The 14,647-nt window shown below is 49.9% G+C and overlaps 1 protein-coding gene across 4 annotated transcripts; it reads left to right on the forward strand.

Moving 5' to 3' along the window:
- Positions 1–1,989: 1,989 nt before the first annotated feature.
- On the forward strand, positions 1,990–10,758 carry DNAJB5 (DnaJ heat shock protein family (Hsp40) member B5). Of its 4 annotated transcripts, none has more exons than XM_071216830.1 (5): positions 1,990–2,127; positions 2,773–3,085; positions 5,430–5,674; positions 8,565–9,166; positions 9,338–10,758. In XM_071216830.1, the coding sequence occupies exons 2-5, from the start codon at positions 2,904–2,906 to the stop codon at positions 9,569–9,571; spliced, it is 1,263 nt and encodes a 420-aa protein (XP_071072931.1). In that variant the 5' UTR covers positions 1,990–2,127; positions 2,773–2,903; the 3' UTR covers positions 9,572–10,758. The 4 variants fall into 4 exon arrangements, with proteins under 4 accessions (XP_071072931.1, XP_004484029.2, XP_071072932.1 ...); XM_004483972.5 differs by having other exon boundaries at positions 1,998–2,127; positions 2,941–3,085; XM_071216832.1 differs by having other exon boundaries at positions 2,026–2,127; positions 2,773–2,884.
- The last annotated feature ends 3,889 nt before the right edge of the window (positions 10,759–14,647 follow it).

Here is a 14,647-nt window from a genome sequence, read left to right on the forward strand (position 1 = left end):
ACCGCCCAGGCCCCCACAAGTCTGGAGGTGAGGAAGTGAGGCCCAGATCTGAGGAACTAGTACCAGTTCTGGGCCCCCAATATGTATCCCCCTTGTTCTACCTTGCCCATCTCCATGTCATGCTATCCCATCTCCTCGTCATCCCATCTCCCTAACCCCTCCTCTTCCTGTTCACCCTATCCTCCCCTCCCTACTATTCCTTGCTCCCTCCTCATGACCCATTTCACCTCCCTCCTCACTTCCCACTTCATTCCCCTCCTTTCCTCTCCTCATTCCCCCAAGTTCTTCTCCCCTCCCCTCCTCATTTCCACAACTCCCATCCCCTTCCTTCCTCATCCACTATTCTACCTCCCTCCCCACCCAGCACCCCATCTCCCCTCCACTCTGCTCCTACCCACCCACCTTCTCTCTGTCCTCGTCTCACCCCAATTTCCTCTCTCCCTTCACAGTTCACACCTTTACACCTGAGATCCCCATAGTGAGTGCTGGAAAGAAGGCACATAGTGGAAAATATGCAGACCTGACCCCAGGACCCCCAGATTCCTCTCCTACCCTGTTCTGGGGCCCAGATGCTAATGCTTTCAAGCCTCAGTTTCCAGGTCTAGCCAGTTTGCATGAACTGGTCTTCAAACGGTCTCTGGGAAATGAGAAAGAAAGAGAGGCATGTGAAAGCTCCTATCCTGACCCTTCTTTTGTCCTCGACCCCCCCCCCCCAAGAACACCCTCCTCCCTTCACCCCTGGATTACCCTCTCCCCACCCCTGCTCTCTTGCTTGTAGCACAGATGGGCCTGGGAGACAGTGACGTGGGCGCCAGGCACCGTGTCTGCTCAAGCGGCGGCTTCCGCTGGCGGCCGCCTCCGCAGCCTCGCCTGCTCTGAACAGCGGGGACACTGGGGCTGAGATTTAATTGCGGGGGGGAGGGGGTGGTGTGTGCAGGGCTGAGATGAGGGATTCTGAGGGTATCAAAGAAGGGAATCATGAGGAGCTGAGATGAAGGGTTAAGGGGATAGCTAGATCATGGGAATAGAGAAAGGATTAAGAATAAGACAAGGCAGATAATGCGGTGGGGGCGGGGAGAGCATAGGGCCAAGAAGATGTTATTAAAATAACCCGGTAAAATGCAGGTATCCAATGAGGAAGTAGGATGAAGGATTATAGGGTAACTGAAGGGGAGGTGTGGTGGGTGCTGAGAAGGGAGCTGTTCACGGGGGAAGCTGATAAAGGAATTATAGGGAGGGTAAGGAGGGGACACAGCCAGGAAATTGTGCAGGTGCTGAGGCTGTGAGAACTACCCGGGTACTGAAAGGAAAGTTCGGAAGGGTACTTAAAATTTATGTGTCTATCAAGGTCTGTTTTGCGATTCGGTTGGGTCATCTCAGGTCAAACAGCTAAATCAGGTCAGGTTGAGGTCGGCCCAGAGTTCGATGGAGGACAGGTAAAAAGGAGTGACCCGTTGACCGCGGCCCAGGAACTACACCTCCCAGAGTGCACTATTCTCCATCTCCTCACCGTCCTAAATAAAGAAAGTAAAGAATGCCTAGTGTCACAGCCAATTGGCGGGTGCAGTTTTCCTTTAAGGCTGCCTTTGACGTTGCACGGATTCCAGAAGGTTCTCCCGGGATTTGAGGGGTGGCCAGTACGTACCACCTTCTCAAACGGAGATTGGACTAACGTAGTTGCCGCCCCAGGCTCGTGTTTCAGCCCCACAGACGAACCAATAAAATCAAAGGGCGCGTGGAGTTGCCGCCCTCTGTCCCTTTCACCAATGATAGGACGTGGTAGCGAAGAGGTGTGGTTGATTGATCCCAGGGTGCACCAATCAGACCCACACCAATCACTGCTTGGAATGTGTGCGCGTGTGGCCGGGCGACAGGGGCGGAGTATGGGCGGCTATCACGGAACCACTCGTTGAAATCTGCCCAATCACAGCAAAGGCTGAGTTGAGTGACGGGCAGGCGGCGCAATGGGCGGCGCGGAGGCGGAGCCGTGGGGGCGGGTTCCCCTTCCCGCTGTCGGTGGCCGGCGGGCAGGCGACTCCTGTCCCGAGTGGAGGCGGCGGAGCTGGAGCCGGGGGAGGGGTCAGCGGCTGTCTGACGGACCGCGGCGGCGCCCGCAGCTCCTCACCGGTGAGGACGCCGAGCCAGGACTCGGGGGTCCCTGGAGAGGGGCGGCACGAAGCCAGGGATCCGGGTGTCGGGGGGTTGGCACACTGAAGGCCCATCGGCTCTTCTGCCGGGGGGAGCGGGGGTGCGGGGACTCAGGGTCTGCAAAGTGCTCGTTGTTCGCGACCCGGTCTTGGCTCCCACGGCGGGCAGCCAGTCAGAGGCGGGGAAGGGGGGATCGCTTTAGGTTCCGCGGGGCGGAGGCGTTTCTGAGGTGGCCCAGCCAGCGTCGGTGACATCACCGACCACACTCCCCCGCCCAAGCCCCCTCTCCTCTCCCCCTTTTCTCCCCGCGCCTTTTGTCCTGGCCAAGCTCTGCTCGGCCCCGCCCCTTCCCACCCATCTGCGAGGGAGGAGACTCCCCGTCAGTGACTTCAATGAGTAGGTTCTTGGGAATTGGGGTCGGGTCCTCCCCAGAAAGAGGACAGAGAAGCTCACTGCCTTTCAGGCCCTCACAGACAATCACACCTGTCTCAGGTACACACGCTGCCACTCACAAGCACAAGCTCACACTACCAGCCTCACTGTCACACTGCATTCAGCCACTCAGTCACTGACAGCCACACATTGCTGCACCCTATCCCTTCACTCTTCACACCTGGGGATCAGGTCCGGCTCCTGCTGTACCAGACCAGCTTTTGATGGGCAAGTGCCTGAGAGTCTGAGGAGGTGGCTTCCAGAGCGGCAGCATTCCAAGCAGGCTCCAGTGGAGCAATCAGAGGTGAGGGGCTTGGCTGGGCATGTTTAAGCGCACAGTGCTCTCCTGCCCACCCCCAGCTGCACCCCCACTCCAGGCCCGAGGAGCTTTCCGGAGCTTCCCACACTTCTGGGGAGAAGACTTCTTAGCCAGCTTGATGTTTAAAATTCAGCTGGAGCCCTTAAAACTTCGAGCGTGGACGCTGAATGGGTTTGTAAAGTTTCGGTAAGTCCCTCCGGAGAAGGGCACTCATACCCATTCCAAGTCAGATTTCCACATCAGCCATCTCCCTCCATCTCATCCTCATCTCATCCCCATTATATGCAAGAACCCCCTTCCACCTCACCCTTATATTTGAATGAATTGTACCCCTTATCATTCATCTCCACATTTCTCAAACCCTTCAGGCATCCATTTTCCATAAACATTTCCAATATTTTATTGTTCTATGTCTCTCCCTTTCAACCCTCTCACTACCCATTTTCCACCTCAGCCATTTTCTTTTGACATTCCTCATCCTCCTCAATCATTTTCTGTATCAACCATCTCCCCTCCCTGAACCTCAAGTCCCCTTTGCCATTTCTCCTTATTTTTCATTCCTGCCTCTACATTAACATCCTCCTCATTCTTTCTATGTCAAAGGCAGTGCCATGCCATGGGGCTTCTTTGTCATGCCAACACCTAGCTTGTGGGTAAGGGGAGGGGGGGAGGAATGGAAGAAGGCAGAAGGAGGGAAAGAAGGAAGTTCCTGAAAGAGTTTGTTCTGTGTCTTTGGAGGCAAGAGAGTTATGGGTTCTTTAGCAGCTAGCAGGTGCATGCCAAGGAGGAAGCTGGCCAGGTAAAAAGGTAATGTAGGGACAGCAAGAGAAGAGTGGTGAGCCGTTCCACTTGCTCTTTGCCTGGAAGCTGATATAGTTCTCCGGGGCACCCCTTCGGTGCACTAGGGTTCCTTCCCAGTCCCAGGGGAAAGAAGGTGTGGGCCGAGGCAAAGAATGGCAGGCCACCCCCAGCTCCCTCTCAGACAGCTTTTACTGCTGCTTCCGAAAATGGCTGCCCTCCCCCAGGTGCTCTTTTTTTCTCTGCCTCCCCCATCCCCAGCCTCCCCCACCAGGCGTGACAAGCTGGTAGGGACAGAAGGGGGAGTATCCGCCTTTATAGAGCCTTCTCTTCGTCAGAGCGAGGTGACTCCCAGAACCATGAGTCAATCCAGCCACCTGCAGCAGGTCCTGTGGGGGCAGGAGCTAGGGCCATTGTCCCTGCCTACCTGGGGCCTTGGAGGCCTCCCCCTTACCCAGTTACAGCCATGTCTTTTGCCTGGGCATCTCCATACACCTGTGAAACGGAGGCAAAAAGGCCTCAGCTCTGGCTGCCAAACCAGGACATTGCTAGAAAGACTCTCATTCTCCTGGCTTTGGCAGGGGTTGGCCAAGTCTCAGAAGGGCTGAAGAATGGCTCCTGGCTATCCCCCCAAATAGCCATAGCTAGAGGAAAGTCCCCGTCATTTCCAGGACAGACACAAAGGAAGAATTAGAACCCTTTGTTTCTGTCTCACATACCAAATGCCCTTGAACCCAGTCTAGAAGGGACCATCAGAGAAGTGTAGGGCTAGCACTGGGCCAGATCCTGAACCACTGGGGCAGGTGAAAGGGAGGGACTGGAAGGAAAGTTATTAAGGAAGTGGTGGTTAGTATCCAATTGTTTCCTAATAACTAGGGTTTAAAAAGGCCCTAACCCCTTTTTTTCACTGGCACTGGTGCTTTTATTCACTAGTGTTCACTAGCACTGGTGTTTAGGTGGCATAGACATGTCTTTACACACAGTTTAGTGTGTAGACATCTGGGAGATGAGTAAAGGGAACTGTTGCCCTGGTTGGGGGAAGGACAGTGTCACCCCCTTGTTAATGAGGGAATTAGAAGCATCAGTTTCCAAAGGCTCTGAGTCATCCTCTAATCTGAGTCACACGTGAGGCTTAGCATAGGCTGGGGGAGGTGAGGGCAGAGAGGCCTGGGGTCTCCAAAGACAGAGAGGACTCAAGGCACCCACACCCAGACTCAGCCTGGCTGGCCAGGTCAGCTGGCAGAATCCCCAGGCCTAACCCCAGACCTGGGCCACTGCCTCAACTGCCCTCAGCCTGTGCACCATGCCTGAGACATGGTATAGGAGACCACGATGCTTGGGTGACCTCACCCAATACACTGATCTTTGCCAGCTTCTGTATGTGGATCTGCCAGTCCATGGTTGCTGACTTGACCTCTGAGGAGTCTTTAGTCTGACCCCAGGACCTGAGCCTCAGCCTAGCCCCAAGAAATGGGCCACAATCTCCAGCATCTTGCTGGGAAAAAACCAGTAGCTGAGGAAGGAATCACAGAATCCTAGAATGTCAGAGCTAGAAGAAATCTTTTAGTCCAGACTTTTCAGTTTTATGGATGGGGAGGCAGAGGCCCAGAGAAAAAGGCATGACCTGCTGAAGGTCATACAGTGAGTCACTTAGGGTTTGCAGAATTATCAGGAACAAGGTTGGAACAGAAGGGAACAGGGGCATCAGGGCCTGGCCCTGGGTTTCTTTCAGAAACAAGGAGACCAGTGCCGGTCCAGTGGCTGTGATGGGAAAGGATTATTACAAGATTCTTGGGATCCCTTCGGGGGCCAACGAGGATGAGATCAAGAAAGCTTATCGGAAGATGGCCTTGAAATACCACCCAGACAAGAATAAAGAACCCAACGCCGAGGAGAAGTTTAAGGAGATTGCAGAGGCCTATGATGTGCTGAGTGACCCTAAGAAACGGGGCCTGTATGACCAGTATGGGGAGGAAGGTAAGAAGGAAGTGCTCCAGCCTGATTCTGGACCCCTGTCCTTGACTGGGCCCATGGGTGAACCAGTTCTCCTAGCAAGGAACTAGAGGCTGAAGAAGAGGTGAGAGAGGCAGGTGTACTTAACACTGACAGCAGATGAGAAAGACCACCCACTACCCAGCTTTGTCTAACAGCAGTTCTCCCTGCCTCTCTCTGCTCTTCTCCCTCCTCATGTTCAGGCCTTGGAGAGGTCTGATGATTAGGAGCTGAAGCCAAGGCCTTCCCCCTCTCTTTTTTCCCTCCCAACCTTATTAGTCCTGTCTGAAGTCCCTGCTGTTTCATTGGCTGGTAGAGAAGGTTGGGGAGAGAATTGTGTGGCTCTCTGAGGACAGAGCATTTAGATTCATCAGCATAAAAGTTTGGCCCTTAAGCAGCCTTGGAATTCACCACCAGAGCTCTGAACTACAAAGATGGTCACCTCCCTCCCTGCCCCCTTCAAGTTAGCAGAAGAGAAGTAAGGCTTTGCCTCCCATAGGAAGTGGCAGGGACCCAAGGGTAGAAGGGGAACTGCTGCTGGCATCTTACCCTCTCCCTGGGGGTAGCTGGTGGCCACATACAGGCTGGCAGGAAAGGCCCAAATAAAGCCTATGAGAGGGTGGCCCCTCCCAGCTCATCCCACGGGCATGATGTAGCTGCTAATTCTGGGCCTTCAGGGCTGCCTGCCACCCGCCAGCCACAGGCACCTGTCAGGCTATATTAAGAGACATTGTCACAGCTTAGGACTCTCCTTCCTGGGAGGAAATGCCCTTCCTCCCCATCGGCAATCACCTTTCTTTCACATTCTCCTCCCCCTCACCATCCCCACCCTATCCTCAAAATTAACTGGGTTACTGCTATATACTGCTATGTACCTGATACAAAGTCAATACTCAAAAAATGTTCTTTTTCCTCCCCTCCCCCTTGCTTTGCATTCTGCGTCCCTCTGCCCCTGTCCTCTCTGCAACACCCCAGCCCATCCTCCCAACCCCCTCTTTTTATTCTCCATGCTACTAGTTCCTTCCTTCCCTGGTCACCTCCTAGACTTGCCCAACTCCCAGATTCATCAGGCATCTGCTGGAATCCTAGTATCCTCGCAGTTAAAACATGTTTCTCTCTGGGATGGGAGCAGGAGGGGGTAGGAAGAAGGCAATGCAGACAACATGCCACCATGTGCCCTGTCTGGGAATTACACTCATTCCTCCACTATGCTTCACCTCTGTTTAGGAAAAAGGTGGGAGCTGGGAGATGTACCCCAAAACTTTACCCCTCTGCATAATCAAGCCTAAGTGAAGGGCAAAGCTCAGCCATAGGCCCTGCAGCCAGCCACCAGGTCTGATGCAGGTCCCATCCCAGGAGGGCCCCTGAGGATGCAGCACAGCTTGAGGAGGAAGAAGTGGCCTTGGAAATGTTGTCTATATTTCTGTCTACCCTGCCCCCTCCCCATCAGCCAGCCAGAACAGTTGTGCACACAGACTCTGTAGCAGCTCTGGCTGAGGACAAGTTGTTCCCAGCTTGAATGGGGAGTAGGGGTGGGGTGAGGGGGAAACGGGTAATTGGTAGAGCAGGAATTCCTACAGAGAGAAATTACCCCCTCCTGACATTGTCAGTCCAACCTCCCTCTCTTGCTGAGTTCTGCCATGCTTCCCGAGCTTGCTTGATAATCAGCCTCTTCCCTGGGCCCCCAGTAAAAGGAAGCAACAGACCCTAAGTCTTGGGGGAGGAGTGAGGAGGCAGCTGCCACAAGTTCCTCAACTATTGTCACTTGGCCTCTCTAATGAAACCCAAACCTGCCCTTGTTTTCCCAGGAAATAAGAGGCTGATTTAGGCTAGGCTTCCAAGGCCAGTTGAGGTACTAGATGAAAGTCCTCAAAGACAAGAGCCTCCTCCCCTAGCCTGGGCCCTACGCTTAAGCCTACATATTATGAATCAGTTCTCAGTGTTACTCCCCTCCCACAGTATACACCCACACACACCACCACCACCATCGTCTCCATAAGCCCCCTTCCTCCCAGTGAAGGCTGCCTCCAGAAATCTGGGCTCCTCAGACAGAACCTGACTCCAGAGAGAGCAGCTGGGCTCTGGGGTCACCACCCCCAAAGTGCCAAGCCATTCAAGCATTTTGGTTGCTCTGACATCAGGTATGGAGTGTAGAATTTAGTACTATATAACTCCAGGAGGCCCCTTTGTCATTGTAGTCTGTCTACAATGTACAAATGATACTCTCTGGAGTTGTACAATACTGTGAGCTCTGAGTATGGAAACAAAGCATTTGAAACTTTTTCTAGAAAAATAGTTGCCCATCTCTATTATTCAGCTAGTAAGCTTTCTTGACTTAGGGGGCCCTCCTGATTTCTCATTTGGGCAGGAGTCAGAAAAAGAGGAAACAGGGCTAGAAGAAAAATGAAAGTAGGCTTCCCTCCTGGCCTGTGGCCCCACCTTTTGGGACAGGCCACTTACCAGCCCCCTATGTAGTTATATCCTATCTGCTTGCCTTTTGGCCTATGTGTCTCTGGACAAATATTTAGGAGGCAGGTATGTCTTATAATGTGACCCCAGGCTTTGTGAGATGTCTTTGGGCCATGGGTACATGGAAAAGATTATAGGACTGAAAGTTTTATCCTCTCAGTCCTCTGGTCTTGGCTTTTCTACCTATTGGGTAACTTGGTCTCTTTGCAACCTCAAGATGTATATTATTATTACAAATATAATTAAGAATAGAAATTAACCTTGCCAAAGGCTTCGCTTCCTCTGGTAGCCTGGACCTCTCTGTGGGAGTTAAAGGTTGCTTCTCTAGACCTGTGAAATGGGGGCTGGAGGTCTGGGTGAAGAGCTTCAATGAGCCACACTGCCCCTAACGTCTCCTTCCCTCTAGGCCTGAAGACCGGCGGTGGTACATCAGGTGGCTCCGGTGGCTCCTTTCACTACACCTTTCATGGGGACCCCCATGCCACCTTTGCCTCCTTCTTCGGTGGCTCCAACCCCTTTGATATCTTCTTTGCCAGCAGCCGCTCCACTCGGCCCTTTAGTGGCTTTGACCCAGATGACATGGATGTGGATGAAGATGAGGACCCATTTGGCGCATTTGGCCGCTTTGGCTTCAATGGCCTGAGCAGGGGTCCAAGGCGAGCCCCAGAACCACTGTACCCTCGGCGCAAGGTACAGGACCCACCTGTGGTGCACGAGCTGCGGGTGTCCCTGGAGGAGATCTACCACGGCTCCACCAAGCGCATGAAGATCACAAGGCGGCGTCTCAACCCTGATGGGCGAACTGTGCGCACTGAGGATAAGATCCTGCACATTGTCATTAAGCGTGGCTGGAAGGAAGGCACCAAGATCACCTTCCCCAAAGAGGGTGATGCTACGCCTGACAACATCCCTGCTGACATTGTCTTCGTGCTCAAAGACAAGCCCCATGCGCACTTCCGTCGAGATGGCACCAATGTGCTCTACAGTGCCCTGATAAGCCTCAAGGAGGTGGGGCCTGGGGCAGGGTGTGTGTGTGTGCTTGTGTATATATTGGGGGGATAATGAGGGATATTCCTATTATTCCCACCAGCTGGTCATTCTTTCCCCACTTCAGTCTTTTTCCTCTCTTCCCTCTCACTCTGTTCCACCTTTTCCTCACTCTCTGCTCATTTCCCCCAGGCGCTGTGTGGCTGCACCGTGAACATTCCCACCATCGATGGCCGAGTGATACCTTTGCCTTGCAATGATGTCATCAAGCCAGGCACCGTGAAGAGACTCCGTGGGGAGGGGCTTCCCTTCCCCAAGGTGCCCACCCAGCGGGGAGACCTCATTGTTGAGTTCAAAGTTCGCTTCCCAGACAGATTAACACCACAGACACGACAGATCCTAAAGCAGCACCTACCCTGTTCCTAGGCTCTGCCCTTCCAACCCAGAGTCTACCACAGCAATACCCCCCACATGTACCCCCACTCAATGTGCACCCAGCTCAAAGTCTACTGGACACTGACAACTTTTTCTAAAATGAAAAAAAACAAAAAAAAAGCCACTGATTTTCAGGAAAATGTTCCTGTCCCTGACCCTTTGCAGAGCTGGGCTGCCATAGGGTGGCGGGAGGAGTTGGGGTGAACTAGCCCAGGTCAGGGGTCACTTTTAATGTCACTTGCTTTGAATCCAGTTCCCACTCCAATGGCTGGAGTGACCTCCGTGCTACTTGAAGATATAGATATTCCTTGTCCCTGCCTGTAAATAGCATGCCCTCTGCCCCCTCTCAGCTTTGCTTCTACCCTTCCTCTCCCTTCCCTTTGGCCTCCTCCTGTTAGGGGGAGAAAGAGGATAGAAAAGATACTGCTTTACCACCTCTACCACCCCTAGGTCCACAGCGTCCAACACTCAAAAGAGCCAAGGTTCCCACACACATAATTCATGCACTTGAGCCACTCACCTAGAGCTGTCTGTGCCCTCTCTGGGGCTGAAATAGGAGACAATGGACAGGGCTGTTGAGCACAAGGCACTTTTCCTTTGGGGCAGGGAGGACAACATGGCTCTCTGTGGTCTTCCCGAAAGCTCCATTGCCTATATCCCCTCAGAGTGGGAAGTGCTGATCTCCCTACTACTCTCAGGTGTGTGCAAGGTACTGGGAAGGAAAGGGAGGCTGCTATCTTAAGGCTAAGAGGGGAGGAGCAGTGTCTTCCAGCCTTCATCAGGAAGGAAAAGGGCTTTGGGGGCAGGTGGCAGCTATTCCCCACCAAGAGATTCAGGGTCACAGGTTTCTCCCCACATCTCTGAACTCAGGGCCTAGCCACTCCCAAACTTCCAATTCCATTTTTTGTGATATGTGAAGCTACTTATTTCTTACCCTTCTCGGAGGCTGTGTGGGGAATTTACAGTCCTTTTATGCCTGTGTAACCCCCTCTACATCCCCACAGTTGTATAAAGGTCAAATAATGAAGGAGCTGGGGGAAAAGACTGGTTGAGCCAGGTCCTTGGGTGCAGTCTTTAGGTTTTCTCACTTTGACAAGCCCCTGAATGTTTTTATAGTAGTTTTTGTATTTTTTGTAATGACAGTATTATGAAAAAAATAAAGTATTTTAAAAATAGGACATCTGAGTAGGAGCAGTGAACCTGGGAAGGGGATAGGTGTGCAGTACTACTGACAATCTCTAGAGTCCTGGTCACCATGAACTGAAACAGACTCCGTCTTCCTCTAAACCCAACTCTCTAAATCTACTCCCTAAACACAGCAATGATAAAAGATACCACTCTCCTAGAAGAAACAAATCTATTTGGAAAGAATAAATATCCTTGGTTATGAGAAACAAAGCATCCTCTTCAGAGGATGTGCTAGCATAAGAACTAGTAGACTTTCTCTACATGGACTGAAATTTTCCTTTGAGAGATGTTCCTCCTAGGAGGCGATAAAGGGGGACTTTCTGGCTGACTAAACAAGACATCCCCAAAGACAGAGCCTGGAACAGAAGAGAGGGCAGCAAGAGGCACCTGACATCCTTGGCCCATGCCAGCAGGGTCTGGCTAGGGACACATGCTCCCTGGGAGCCATCGAACACAGCTGCTAATCCCTGAATCTCACAGTTTTCCAGGAATATCCACACTGGTCTCTGGCCATCTGGCTCTGCTAAGACAACTCTGGCCTTCAGGGCCTGCTTAATGGCTGCACGATGGGGCACTTGTCAATTTCCTTGGCTCCGGGAAGGAAAACCCTATAGTTGCAGGAATATCCATCTGTGAGCTCTGACTGGGCCTGGAATTCCTTCTGGTGCTGACTCTTCCATGTGCGAAGTCTACACCTAAGTCTTAGGTTCTTCTCCAGAATCAGGCCCCCAACTATCATGCCCTCCTGAGCTCCGTGTCCACAGTGCCATGAAGATAGTTCTGCCTTCAACTGAACCTATAGAAGCTGATACTAACTTTGCTTTTTATAGGGGAAACGTTTGCCTTTTGTCTTTTTTCCTGGGACAAAGCCACTGAAAAAAGCTCCTTATCCTTTTACCCAAGGTTCTTCGCTGTTTTTTTGTTTTGTTTTGTTTTTTTATTTTAGGAGGTACTGGGGATTGAACCCAGGATCTGGTATATGGGAAGAAGGCACTCAACCACTGAGCTACACTCACTCCCCCAAAGTTCTTTTTGAAGGTGCCTATTCATTCTATTGCAGAAACCAAGGGATGTTGCTCACAAAGATGTCTACTAATCCCCTGGCATGGGCAAGATTTCCAACTCTGCATTCCCTACTCAGTGCTCTCCTGTATTGGGTCTCCTAAGGTCTTCCCTCTCTCCCATTGGGGTCAAATTCTTGTCCTGGCTTTTTCTGAGACCTGCAGTTTTGGGATCCAGAATTTCTGTTTGGTCAGACCGCTCGCTCTGGCCTCCATGTAGACACACAGGACTCAGGACTGGGGAAATGGCCAGATCCCCACTGAGCACACTCTGTGTCCCTATGAGCTTACACATTCTCTGACACTTTCTTCGTAGTTCCCATGGGGCTTACATTTAACATCCTACATCTATAACAATTTCATTTGCTTTGATACCAATTTAACTTCAATAGTATACACAAACTATGCTCCTATACCCCTCTGTCCCCCCCCCCCCACTTTTATTTGGTTCTTGTCACAAATTACATGCTATGAGCTTAAAACTACTGATTTACCATAACATTTTATCATTTGACTTTTAGAAGCTGTAGGAAGAAGAAAGTGGAGTTACAAACCAAAGGTACAATAGTACTGGCATTTATATTTATGCATGCCATTATCCTCACTGGCAATCTTTATTTCTCCATGCAACTTCAATCTAATGTCTATTGTCCTTTCAATCTAAAGAAATCTCTTTACCAATCTAGAGGTGACAAACTCCCTCAGTTTTTGTTTTTCTTAATAAATGGGAATTTATTTATCAATAAATGGGAATGTCTTTGACTCTTCCTCATTATTAAAAGACAGTTTCACTGGATATAGAATTCTTGGTTGGTAATTTTTTGCTTTTAGCACTCTAAATAATTCATCCATTTCCTTCTTACCTCTATGGTTTCTAATGAGAAATCAGCATTTATTCTTATTGAGGGTCCCTTGTACTTGACATTATGCTTCTCTCTTGTGGCTTTACATAATTCTCTGTTTATCTTGGCATTCAAAAGTTTGATGATAACATGCCACAGTGTGGGTCTATTTCATTTTATCTTGTTTGGAGTTCACTGAGCATGTGGGATGTGTGTATTCATGTCTTTTGTTACATTGGGAAGCCTTCAGCCAGTATTTCTTTGAATATTCTCTCTGCCCCTTTCTCTCTTCTCCTTCTGGGACTGTCACAATGCATTTATTGATATGCTTGATGGTGTCCCACTGGTTCCTCAGGCTCTGCTTTTCTTCATTCTTTCTTCTTTCTGTTCCTCAGACTAAGTGATTTCAATTGTCTTATCTTCAAGATCACTTGATTTTTTTCTTCATCAGCTCCTATCTGCTGTTGAACACTTCTAGGGAATTTTTCATTTCTGTAAATGTGGTCTTCAGGTATATTGGTTCCTTTTCATAATTTCCATCTCTCTATTATTATTTTCTTTGTGTTCATCTAGCATTTCCTGATTTCCTTCAGTTCTTTGAACACGTTTTTCTTTAGCTCTGGTCATATTTATGACTATTTTTAAAAAGTCTTTCTCTGGTATGTCCCACGGCTGGTCCCCCTCATTGATGGTTCTAATGGTTTGATCTACTCCTTTGCCTGGACCATAGCTCCCTGTTTCTTTGTATATTTTGTTGGAACCTGGTTATTTTTATATTTGAATGGGTTATTGCTGGAATTTAGACTTTGAGATGTCTTTTCCTTAAACTTGTATCCAGCTAGTGTTGTAACAGAAATTTCCTAGAATGCCAGGAGCTAACAAACAAAGTAGGAGGAGGAATAAATGAAACAACTTTCTGAGTATTGTAAATTAATCTTTCCTAGTGTTCTCCTTCAGGGCATATCCATAAAATGAGTTTAGAGATAACTCCAGGCCAAAGCATAGGTGCCTCCCTGAACCTTCCTGTGCATGTGTCTGTTTGGGGCATGTATGTGTGGCCCTAAGAATTCCCCCATTTAAATGGATATGAATGTCCCTTCTTCCCTAGGAAAGTTTCTTCAAGATTCCAGGCACTACACTAAATGTCCTACAGCCAGAAATCCCTTATCCCAGGCATCACTATGTGACTTCTTTCACAGTGTTCTGAAGGAGAGCTCTGTGAACTGCCTTGAACACTCAGGGCAAACACTGGAATGGTAAGTCCGTCAGGCTACCATAGACACACTGGGACAGATATACAAGTTCCCAGTATATGTACAAGGGTGACTATGCTCCCTCTAGAACCAGGACTAACGTTTGGCACTAGGAGCATGGGCTTGCATCATGCCCAGCCAGTCATGGATGGAGGGGGACAGACAGCTCAGAGACTAAACACCAGAGTTAACACATTAAAATATTAAAATGTGAAATGTACCACAAAAGCTTACAAGTCAAATGAAGAAACAAGAAATTATGGTCCATCCAAAGGGAAAAGATAAACTTCAGAAACCTTCAACAAAAAAGACCATGCTTTGGACATACCATACAAAGCCTTAAAAATGTGTCTTCAGTATGCCCAAAGAGCTAGAGGAAAATCAGAGAAAGAAATAAGGATATCAGGAAAATGATAAATGAATAACATGAGAATCTTGGTAAATGAAATAGGAATTATAAAAAGGAAACAAACAGGGAAATGGCTGTGGCTCAAATCAGTTGGGCTCCCATCTACCATATGGGAGGCCCTGGGTTCACATCCTGGGGCCTCCCTGTGAAGGCAGGCTCACCCACATGCTGCAAAGTGCAGCCTGGCCCACAAGTGCCTCAGGGAGCCAACTCAACAAGGTGATGCAACAAAAAAAAAAAAAAAAAAGAAAAGAAAAAAGGGAGACAAGCAAAAACACAGAAGAGCATGCAACGAATGGACACAGAGAGCAAAG

This window comes from Dasypus novemcinctus, chromosome 8, assembly GCF_030445035.2.
Source record: "Dasypus novemcinctus isolate mDasNov1 chromosome 8, mDasNov1.1.hap2, whole genome shotgun sequence".
Taxonomy (NCBI): Eukaryota; Metazoa; Chordata; class Mammalia; order Cingulata; family Dasypodidae; genus Dasypus; species Dasypus novemcinctus.